This window comes from Diadema antillarum, unplaced genomic scaffold (assembly GCF_040938485.1).
Source record: "Diadema antillarum isolate AM-2024a unplaced genomic scaffold, OU_Dant_1.0 seq00001584_RagTag, whole genome shotgun sequence".
NCBI lineage: Eukaryota > Metazoa > Echinodermata > Echinoidea > Diadematoida > Diadematidae > Diadema > Diadema antillarum.
In genome coordinates this window covers 1,107,013-1,118,477 of record NW_027272302.1, presented here as the reverse complement: position 1 = coordinate 1,118,477, position 11,465 = coordinate 1,107,013, and the positions used below count along the sequence as shown (strand labels likewise).

Genomic DNA, 11,465 nt, shown 5'->3' with positions numbered 1-11,465 from the left:
AGTCTTACCCAAAGAATGATCTTTCCTTGATCTTCTGCCATTTAAATGCCGTTACCATGGCAACGCAGCTTCCGACACGTCCGAAAAATATGTCTTGCACATCTTCCCACCAAGACTATTGTGTGTGCCACATTTCATAAGCTTTTGTCAAAAACTGAGGAAGTAGTTCAATCCACAAGATCTTTCCTTGATCTTCCGCAATTAATATGCCGTTACCATGGCAACGCAGCTTCCGACACGTCCAAAAAATATGTCTTGCACATCTTCCCACCAAGACCAATGTGTGTGCCACATTTCATGAGCTTCAGTCGAATACAAAGTAGTTCAATCCGCAAGATCTTTCCTTGATCTTCTGCCATTTATATGCCGTTACCATGGCAACGCAGCTTCCGACACCTCCGAAAAATATGTCTTCCACATCTTCCCACCAAGATCAAGGTGTGTGCCACATTTCATAAGCTTTGGTCAAAAAACTGAGGAAGTAGTTAAATCCGCAAGATCTTTCCTTGATCTTCTGCCATTAATATGCCGTTACCATGGCAACGTACTTTCGGGTACTGTCGAAAAATGCGTCTTGCACATCTACAACCAAAGGCACACATCTGTACCAAGTTTCATGGAAATTGGGCAAAAACTGAGGAAGTAGTTTGCAACACAAAATTTTCCATCATTTTGGTTCATAATATGTGAGCTGTTACCATGGCAATATACTTTTTGTCACTGTCAAGAAATGTGTCATGCTGACCTATATCCTAAGACAAACATTCAATATGAATTCCATGAGAATTGGAAGAACACTGATGAAGCAGTTTTGCCATGAAGCATTTTGCCCTATATTTTACCAATAACATGCCGTTACCATGGCAACGCACTTTTTGCCACTGCAGAATATGTGTCTTGCACATTAACATATTCAGATGAACATCTGTACCTAATTTCATAAAAATTGATCAAAAACTGTGGGAGGAGTTCGCGACGCAAGATTTGTACCCATTTTTGCCCATAATATGCCGTTACCATGGCAACGTACTTTTGGGTACTGTCAAAAAATACGTCTTGCACATCTACAACCCAAGGCACACATCTGTGCCAAGTTTTATGGGAATCGGTTGAAAACTGAGGAAGTAGTTCGCGACGCAAGATTTGCAACGGACCGACCGCCCGACCGCCCGACCGCCCGACCGTCCGCTGATTCCTATATACCCCCTTCAAACTTCGTTTGACGGGGGTATAAATATGGCTACTCCTCTAAAAGGATCACTGGAATTTGACAATGTGAAATTCACCGTTTCCTTCATTGAGTAGATGTTGGCAAGGTAAGAAACCTCTAGGTGCTTAAGGGTTTAAAATAGCAAAGTTAGCAACAATCACCTTTATATGTTTATACTGACAACATATTTGGCAAGTGTAATCCAGCCATGCACTGATAATGGATGAGACAGAGAGAAAGAAAAAAAATGGCTCTACTGCTCTCCATGTAACAAAACACATAATTGCTTATTGATATCAGAATAGTTTAACAGAGGTTTTCATTTCAAATCATCACCAGTGAGGAAAAAAATTCCGCAGATAAGTACTCACCTGGTCTTCTCTGCTGGACCCCTTCTTTGCTATACTCTTCTTCATGGCTTTAAACTTCTTCTTCTGCGCATGGAACTCAGACAGCTCATCTCCACCCTGCGATTTGCTTTCGTCTGCAAAAAAATCCAAGAATTCCACAATTCTTTTTGAGCATCTGATTATTGTTTCATCAGTCCTGAATTATCCAGTCCTCTTTTAAATTCCTACAAAACACACGATTGCTATAGCAGACCCAAATAATCCAGATGTTAAGATAATTTTGCTTGGGAGAGTCAGCTCAAAGAAAAGAGGAGACCTCAAACTGCAGATCAGTAGCTTTGATGTTGGAATCATTATAATATGATGAGAAAGACTTCAAAGAATGTCTGAACCACAAAATAGTCATCATGGTCATGCAAGCAGGATGGCACTTATACCATAATTTCTATTTGTTTGTCTGAAAGAAAGAAAATTTCAGAGAAATCAGTAAACTACACAGAAATTTATCTACACTGTAATTCTTAACCCGTTGAGGACGGACTGATTTTGATACAACACGCATTTAACGTACACACTTGCCAGTCACCCGTGTTTACTCGGGACTCATTGTCAAAGGGTTAATATCAGTCAAGATATCAGACAGGGTGAAATCTCTTACGGCTAAAATGTCTCAGGAGTAAATTTCTTATTTTAAAAAAAGTAAATTTAATACACTGCACAAAAGTAGATGTTCAGTGTACTTTGGACTGGCATATGGGATATATTGTACAGTAGTGTTACAAATACTCCATACCAAATACACACAGCTATACTAGTATTTGATGGGTGACTGTTGGCTACAATGTATGTTATCTCCAAAATGACTTCTAAGAATATATTTAGATACCATTCTCCTCTTTGTCATTGTCTTCCTTCTTGCCATTCGCTTCTCTCTCCTTCCTCTTTTTCCCCTCCCTCAACTCTTTCTGAAGTCTTCTGGATTCTTCCTTCAGCTCTTCTCTGTCGGTGAAATTGAGAAGAAAATAAATCAACTAAAACCGTCAAGTTAAGGCAAGCTCCTCCTACTAGTGAGCAGGTCAAAAAGAAAGAAAAGTTTTGACACAGAAGAAAAGAGCCAAAGAAAAGGTCAGGAAGGCTGATATGGTAATGTAATTGTATCCATCTCCTGATGGAGGATTACAATTCTAAAACAAAAAGTTTATACAGCTTGTGACTCTTCTCTTTTTTCCCCCCTTCTTCTTCTGGTTATTATAATTTCATTATTATCACCAGCAGCTGCTTCAAAATCACTATCATGACAGCAGCATCATTGTTATTATTGAATAATGGAGCTTACAGAGGTAGTTCACAATTCTGGATTTCTTCTTCTACTAACATCAATGTCTACACATTACAGTCAATTTTCTTGCATACATGTAATGTGATCATGTACAACTGTATATAAACGTATACATGATGCCATGCAGATATTATATGATATATGTTGGCTGGGTACAGCGTACATCAAAGTCATTTCACTTTATTTTCATTATTGGTGTCATCATCACCACCACCACCAACATCACCACAACCACCATCATCATCATCATCACCATCATCACCATCATCATCAATAATATCACACTAAAACAAATATCATTGAAAACACAGACACACCAAAAACTATGAAGATTATCTAGCAAACCAAACCCACTTTCTGGACATCATCTGATCCCTGGGCGTGGCAGACTCTTGCTCTTTTTTAGAGTCCTTCTTGTCCTCGGAGAGCCTAGCTCGGACCCTGTCTGCCATCTCCTTGGACTCCTTCTTTGCTCCTCTTTTTCTTTATCCTCCTTCAGATGGGATTTCTCTGTCTTCTTACTCCCTCTAAATGGCATTAAAAAAAAATAGAAAAGAGGAGGTATGTTTCTTGAAGCACAAAACACAATGATAATTCAATTCAATCCAATTCAATTTATTTTCATATTTCTCAATGAAGGAATGTACATCAAATTGGTAGATGGGTTGCTAGCATCAGCAAAGTGACATTACGCTAAAGACTATCAGTTAAAATCCCCCCCCCCCCCCAACAAAAACAAAGTATACATATATTCAAGTGTTAAGAAGTATGTACACACCTAGCTTAATTGCTCCAGATGTGGTTACAGCCATGAATTTGTAATTTCCTGTGCTCAGTTAGCACAAGAAATAGAAGGCAATACAAAGATAAAAAACATACTACATGTGACCCTTTAAAATGATTTTGTTTTACCCGCCATCTCGCAAGGCCCCACTGAGTCTGTTATTCTTCAAGGTTTCAAATACCACCAATCCCCTGCTGGCATCAAACTCACTGTTCCTGCTCCACGGCTGGCACCGAGCTCAGCCTGGGGTCATCCACCAGGTCATGCATACTCTTGCTCTTATTCTTCATGGCCTGGCTGGCCACAGAGATCTCTTCCTCATTCTCCTCCGCCTCCTCCCCAAAGGACAGCAGGCTGAAGTTCCTGGGTGGGTGGAGGATGGATTTCAGGAGGACTTATTACTACTTGCAATTTTCAGGCATGGGACGAAATAACTTTTGGAGGCATAACATACAACTGTATATAAATTAGAAATGACAGAGGTGAAACAGTGGGTAGCATTAGATTCTGAAGTGAGAATATCCCTGTTACGAAATGTAAAAGGCTTGCATTGGGAGGTTACGCAGACAGTGTCCTCGTCTGTAAAATGAAGTGGCATCTGTGAGAGTTGGCTAGAGAATGGAGTAAAATCAGATACCTAAAAAAACAAACCTGCATCCACTGAAATGTCTTTGCATCATCCAACACAAAATCCTTTGGTCACCTCATAAGTGCCACATTAAGTATTAAATCATAAGACATGTAACCTTTCAAGCACAATGAATAAACCATATCTGAGGCCTTCTCAGTCGTACACTGTGAGCTATGCTTGAAAACAAGACTGAGCTGGTGACATTTCTTTCCACGTTAGTGGTATTCTTCTTCTTCTCAAACAACAATGACATAATAACGTAATTCTATTCACGTCTTGTGCTAAACATGCTTGGACTTACTTTGTAGCCTTTGACTTGCTCTTCGCTTTCTTCTCCTCCTTATCATTTTTTGATTTCTTCAGCTGACGAGGTTCAATATCATCAAAGGGGTTTGCTAGGACCTGGAGAGATAATTGGATGTGGTGAATCAATATGGGAATGTGGCACATTGACTATGTCACACTTGGTGATGTCTAATTTCCTGTTAGAGTATGACACGATGATGTAATTTTATCCCGTTGAGGACGAGTACTGAGTATCCCGAGTATACTCGGGCAAGTATCTATGGGCAATATGTGTTGTAGCAAAATCAGCCCATCCTCAAAAGGGTTAACTTCACCTGAAACAATATTTTAATGAAATCTGATGGCACTTCAGTCGCATAAAAGTGACCAACATTCTGAGCAACAACTCTAAATTATATGGTAAATTGTTAATTTTGATAACAGCATTGTAGTTTCATTAATTTCACATTTGTCCAAAAGCATAACTGGGAATCAGAAGATTAAGCTTACCTCTAGGGGTACGGAGAAAAACTAGAGTTTAGGACTTTTTATTTGAATTCATATACATTTGAGAAGGTGATGATTTTGGCATGAAATAGGGGATGAAACAATACAAGACTGGTAGACTAACCTGGACCCTGTTTCATAAAGCTGTTCATAAAGTTATGCATGACTTTACTTTACAAACGACTGGACTATGAAGTGCCAATATGTGTGCCCAGTTTTTTTTTTCCTTACGTTTTAACAAAGTAAGACTAAATTAATGTCAATACGTCATCTAAATTGAGGCCAAAATACTTTTTCAACTAAAAATGTGTGTTAAAATGTAAGAATAATCATTATCATCTGAAATTTAAACTTTAGCTATTGAAATAAAAAAAAAATGATTGGGAAACCTACTTGGCCTGCCATATTCAAGTCATTTGTAATGTCATGCGTAACTTTACGAACAGCTATATGGACTCACTGAGTGAGAAAGAGAGGAAGAAAGGGAATGTAGTTCACTTCACATACCTGTGCGGATTTGATCTGTGGTGGATAGAGCGGCCTGTCATCTTCCCCAATCTCAACCTCTCCAAGCTTCATAGCATTGAAGAGAGTGTCACCTGCAATCTGTACGTCATTGGTGTAAAGGCGTTTTAGTACACTGGGAATACACTACTCTGAACACCATGCACAACACCCTAGAAGTTACACTCCTCATCTGTGCATCATCATACGCACCTTGTACACTGGGAATTACACCACTGTGAATGCCATGTGCCACATCCCTAAGGTATCTATGACTGTCTCATTCACAAGTTTAGTCTTTGGGGTACTTTCATGGCAGAGGGGATATATATGTAAGGACATACGAAAATTTGGAAATGGTAATCATTGTCTAAGTATACATATACACATGACAGAGCTACAAACTTGTCTGCAATAAAATCAATGAGACTGAACTACAAATGTAAAGAACTCGATATTCACAAGTACTGTAAAGTCTAAAAATTTATAGGCTATATATTTGAACACATATTGCAAGGCAGGCATGCTATCCTCCTGAAAGATAGTTAAATTGCAATTTGAGTTAGGTATTTTTACACAGTCGGCCCTAAATAAAATCTATAAACTGGTTACCTTGCCAAATAAGGTGTGCTTGTTCCGCAGGTGTTCACAGGGACCGAGTGTGATGAAGAACTGGCTGCCATTGTCATTGGGACCAGCATTTGCCATGGCGATGAGGCCTCGCCTCACAAACCTCAGTCTGGAGTGGAACTCATCCTAACAGCACATGGATTAAAGTGTGAGGATAAAGAGTTTACAATTTATGTGTCTTGAGGTTGCTACATGGAGTCCCAACACCACAGTGCACCAATGGCTACAGGGCTACCAACAACAACAAAAAAGAAAAAGACATTTTGACGGCACAAATGATATGTTAATACTAAACATGCTATAATCCATATTTCTCATATCAAAATCTAATTTGCTGTTAATCTCTGATGAAGAAAAAAAAATATCATAAAAACATATAAGCTGGCAGCTTTCCAATTATCCAATATCAGATGTGACTCAGTACAGTAGAAAGGAGAGCAAGTTACAGCTGTAGCTCAGTGAACAGCATGTCTACTTTATAATCAAGATGTTCAAGGCTTATTGAGGTTAGTTAGGACAGTATTGTGTATCTTTAAATTTATGAGGCACTGTCAGTAAAACATACAATTGTAAATGTATATCATACACACACAGCCTCTTCTCTAAATGGGTAGATAATGCCCAGGCCAAATCACATTCCATTCTTCTTTTTCTTCCCAATATGTGAAGAAATTCCCTATGAAAGGTCCTTATCTTACATCCTATCTTGACAAAACTTCTACCATTCTGTTAATTTGTATACAAGTACTCTGTTTGTTTTTTTTTTTTTTTTTCAAAGGCAACTGAAATATCTGTCTGGTCTTTGAGGGATCCTGTTACTGTACATCTCATGCATGCAAACAATTCACCAACTTTGTGTGAAGAGCAGGATGCAAACCAAGCAAAGTGGTATTCCAGTGCACAATAAACAAGTGAACTATACTAACTTTTGGAGGCTCACTCAAGAAGAAAAAGAAGAAGAAGAGAGAGAGAAAAAAAAAGAAAAAGAAGGAGAAGAAGAAGATGATGAAGAAGGAACAAAAGCAGGAAGGAATATGTCATAAATGTTCAATGACAAAAAAACAACAACAACAACACACACACACACACAAGAAATTGTACTCTTTTACATCTGTGTTCCGTGGCTAAAACCATCCTTTGCTGTATAGTGTGATTTGATAATTGATCTGCTCCCTATTATAGGATTTTATATGAGCAATACCTTGAAAGGATGCCCATAGATAGACTCTCCTCCCTCTCCCGTCCCCGTAGGGTCTCCACACTGGGCCATAAAGTCCTTGATGATGCGGTGGAAGATGGTCCCATCGTAGTAACCCTCCATACACAGCTGCACAAAGTTTCTGCATGCCTTGGGAGTCTCCTTGGACCACAGCTCAATGTCAATGTCACCACAGGTGGTCTTCAGTAGAACCTGGGTTCATAATGCAAAGTTCATGGGATATTCATTAAAAAACAAATGCAGGATCGATGCACTGATTTGCATCAATTCGGTCACAACTGATACATTGTCTACTTCCCTCGATCCCCCTTTCCCCGGGGCCTTTGCCAGTGTTGAAATGCATTGATCTTCCGTACCACAATGTCCACATGAACTGATTATCTTGCTTGCGTGTATGTACATCTTTAGATTTCTCTGCTTCTTTTTTACTTGCTCTGTTTAACATTAACAAAAACAAACAGTAATTTGATAAAGACCGAATGCCTAAAGTGATATTCCATCATATAATCATAAGTTCCAAACAATCACAAGTGAAGTGGGCCATGGGAGTCCTAACAAGGTTACAATGACTGTATGCTTAATGCTATGACATGAGGTGTATGACTATGAGTACGAGTATAGCCAGGTGCCCGCACCTCGTCAGGGGCCCGAATACCGTCACCCCGCTTAAAATCGTTTTGAGCGCACTGAACAAAAATGTATGCCCGGGACTGTGTTCTGTACGCTTGAAACTTGGTAGGACTACCACAACCAAGCAAATTGTGGTGAAAACCGAACAGTTTTTCGCGAAAATCTGAAATTTTAATAGGGCTATAGGAATACGTGTTACATGTCACCCGCACGCATCTTTTACGTGTATGTCTATGGGAACATCACGGTCACCCGCACACGTCTTTTACGTGCTAAGTCTATGGGAGAGCGGGTGACGAGTTGCGGGTCCCTTCCTTAGCGCGCAACTTTTTCGCATCGTTCGCCTTTGACGACGATAGCTGCAAATTTTCAATATCGATCAGTGAACTTGTGATTCCATTGGAATTTTCAGCATTTTTCCTGTATGTGAGTTGGATTTCAAAGAATTTCAGTGGCGAAATGTGATTCAATCATGGGCAAACATTAACTATGACGAGGTGCGGGTCACCCAAGTATACTGCACACGGATAGGAGCCAGTTCTTGCAATACAAAATATAGTCACATAATACTAGTAAATAGGTTTAGAATCTATGTGCATTACACTGCAGAGCTCTGCACTGCACTGTAGCTAATCATACCTTAACTACACGCAGCCGCTGTCATGTCGCGAAGCGACGCGGCTGCACCTGTATTCCTTCGCAGACGTTGTCATTTTTCAGTAGGGTTGTGCGACTCCTTCATGAATATCTTTATTAATCATGGAAAACTAAAATACAAGGAATTATCGTAATCTATGATAATCATTCAATAATCGGTATGCGATTTTTTGTTTAATTACGTCAAAAACTCACCGAAATCTGTGGCTGAAATCAGGTCTGTAAACGTCCTTATTGCTTCACTCCTCATCTGCGTGTTATTTGAATAGCATTCACTCTCGTATACTACAACGTACAACGTAGGTAGTCGGAGAGCTAGAGGGCGCCTCTCCGACTACCTACGTTGTACGTTGTAGTATACGAGAGTGAATGCCATTCATAATAACACGCAGATGAGGAGTGAAGCAATAAGGACGTTTACAGACCTGATTTCAGCCACAGATTTCGGTGAGTTTTTGACGTAATTAAACAAAAAATCGCATACCGATTATTGAATGATTATCATAGATTACGATAATTCCTTGTATTTTAGTTTTCCATGATTAATAAAGATATTCATGAAGGAGTCGCACAACCACACTGAAAAATGACAACGTCTGCGAAGGAATACAGGTGCAGCCGTTGTCTCTACAGCGGCTGCGTGTAGCTAATTATACCTATACAGTCAAACCTGTCTATAGCGGCCACACAAGGGATACGGAAAAAGTGGCCGTTATAGACAGGTGGCCGCTATAGACAGGTGATCCAACTTTGTGTGCATTGCCTACATGTACATGTATGTGTGTACGTAGAACTCTATGCACACGTGTGTATCATGCATAGAACAATGCCGGTGTTTATGAAATTGTCGCACAGTAGTAGACCTCTAGCTCTAGATACATGTAGCATGTGCACAGTCATGAAGAAAGCTTAACACTAGTGCATTATTGTGACTGAATAAGTGATGAATGCAGCGGTAGCGATCACTGAACGCTGCCCAGTAATGACTGGCACGGCTAAAAAGCAGAAAAACACGCTGAATTATCGGCTCGGCTACGGCTCCATCGGGTTTTGGGCCGCTATAGACAGGTTAAAATCTACCGCGGGAAACAAAATTTGTGGCCGCTGGCCGCGTTAGACAGGTGGCCGATATACACAGGGTCTTTAACATGGCTTTTCTCTCGGGGGGATTTTTCAGTGGCCGCTGTAGACAGGTGGCCGCTATAGAGAGGTGGCCGCTAAGGCAGGTTTGACTGTACTAGCTAGATCTAGATGGTGGGGATATGATTCCTGTGCAGCTGTGCAGTCCAATCCAACACATATTTCACCGTATGGGACACGCTGTTTAAACTCCTCGTATCATAGGTCATTTTTTATGTTATTTTTCGAGCAATCAAGATAATACTTGAATGATTTGATATCGAACCTACCTTTCCATTAGTGGGAGGTTCTTGAATATAGATATTGCTCATGTCAAACTTGTTTACTTGAGACAAACTTGGAGGACATCCACTCAGTAATCAGCAATTTCCAAGGCACCAAATTCCAAACAGTGGAAGCACGCAGAACATAAATCCTACCCTGCTGAATCAGTTTAAGCAGTGACGTCATCTAATGCATATGCATGACCCTGCGGTCGAGCAGCGTGAACTTGCTAGCTGAGCCGCTAGAAATGACATGCAAGAAATTATAGAGCGAAACATGAAAGCAGGAGCGAACGAAATGATAATTTCCAAAAGTACATGACCATTTTACATTAACCCGAAACTTTATAAATTTTACAGGAAGGGGAAAAGTTATCATTTTGCATGTTGCGATTCATCAAAATCTTCCAGACATATTTTCTGCTTATTATACTGTATTTCCAACATGATTTTGAAATGGTAAGATGACACCATATTTGGGGTCTAGAGCAATTACCCCCTGAGCAATTACCCCGGACCCTTCCCCTGGCCCTAATCCTAACCCTAACCCAAACTCCTAACCCTAAACCTAACCCTAATCTATACTCTAACCTTACCACTAACCATAATTTAGCCGGGGGGTAATTGCCCTCTGTAGGGGTAATTGCCCGGATACGCATATTTGAACTGGAAAGTTCAGAGGGGAAACACTTTTATATTTTTCATAGTTGATGTATCATCAGCGATTGTTGGCTATTTTATGTATTTAGAATACAACAAACCTTATTAAGGCAAACGATGAAACAAATATAATAGTAAGAAGAATATAGTCTTCATTTTGTCGTTGTTGGTCAAACAGTTATCCAGTCACATCTTTAGCATTGACTGTAATCATCTACTCGAATAAAAAAAAAAGAAAAAAAAACGGAAATCATGGAGAAGTAAATGTCACCTGTTTTGATTTTCGCTCTTGTTAAAAAAAAAAAAAAGAAGCCTGTCATGTCACTGCATGCCCGTGATTGAATATCATGCATGATTAAATGAGAGATGATATAGACTTAGCTATCATTCTAGCCTATAATGTGAATCAAGAGGAAGATCTAAAAAAGAGTCTTGACACTATTTTAGTACCTGACTTTTCCCAATAAAAAATAAATAAAAATAAGTGACAAATGATAATCATAAGCCTAAATTTGTTTGTGACTCCGCTGTTTGTTACAATCCATGCACACATCCGGGGTTGAAAAGGAGAAATACAAGGCTGCTGAAATACATAAGTAAGAATGGCTCAATATGAATTTAGGGAAAATCAGGACCAGTTGACAGTTAGTCTGAAG

At 39.6% G+C, this 11,465-nt stretch overlaps 1 protein-coding gene across 1 annotated transcript; it reads right to left on the bottom strand.

Moving 5' to 3' along the window:
• Positions 1 to 1,581: 1,581 nt before the first annotated feature.
• Positions 1,582 to 10,278, bottom strand: LOC139710893 (spliceosome-associated protein CWC27 homolog; the record flags this gene model as incomplete). Its single annotated transcript, XM_071622816.1, is given in 10 exon segments — positions 1,582 to 1,694; positions 2,447 to 2,559; positions 3,254 to 3,364; positions 3,367 to 3,426; positions 3,894 to 4,046; positions 4,616 to 4,716; positions 5,614 to 5,712; positions 6,223 to 6,366; positions 7,442 to 7,651; positions 10,156 to 10,278. Coding segments are annotated over 10 exon segments (1,146 nt in total), but the record flags the coding sequence as incomplete, so codon positions are not given.
• Positions 10,279 to 11,465: the final 1,187 nt, after the last annotated feature.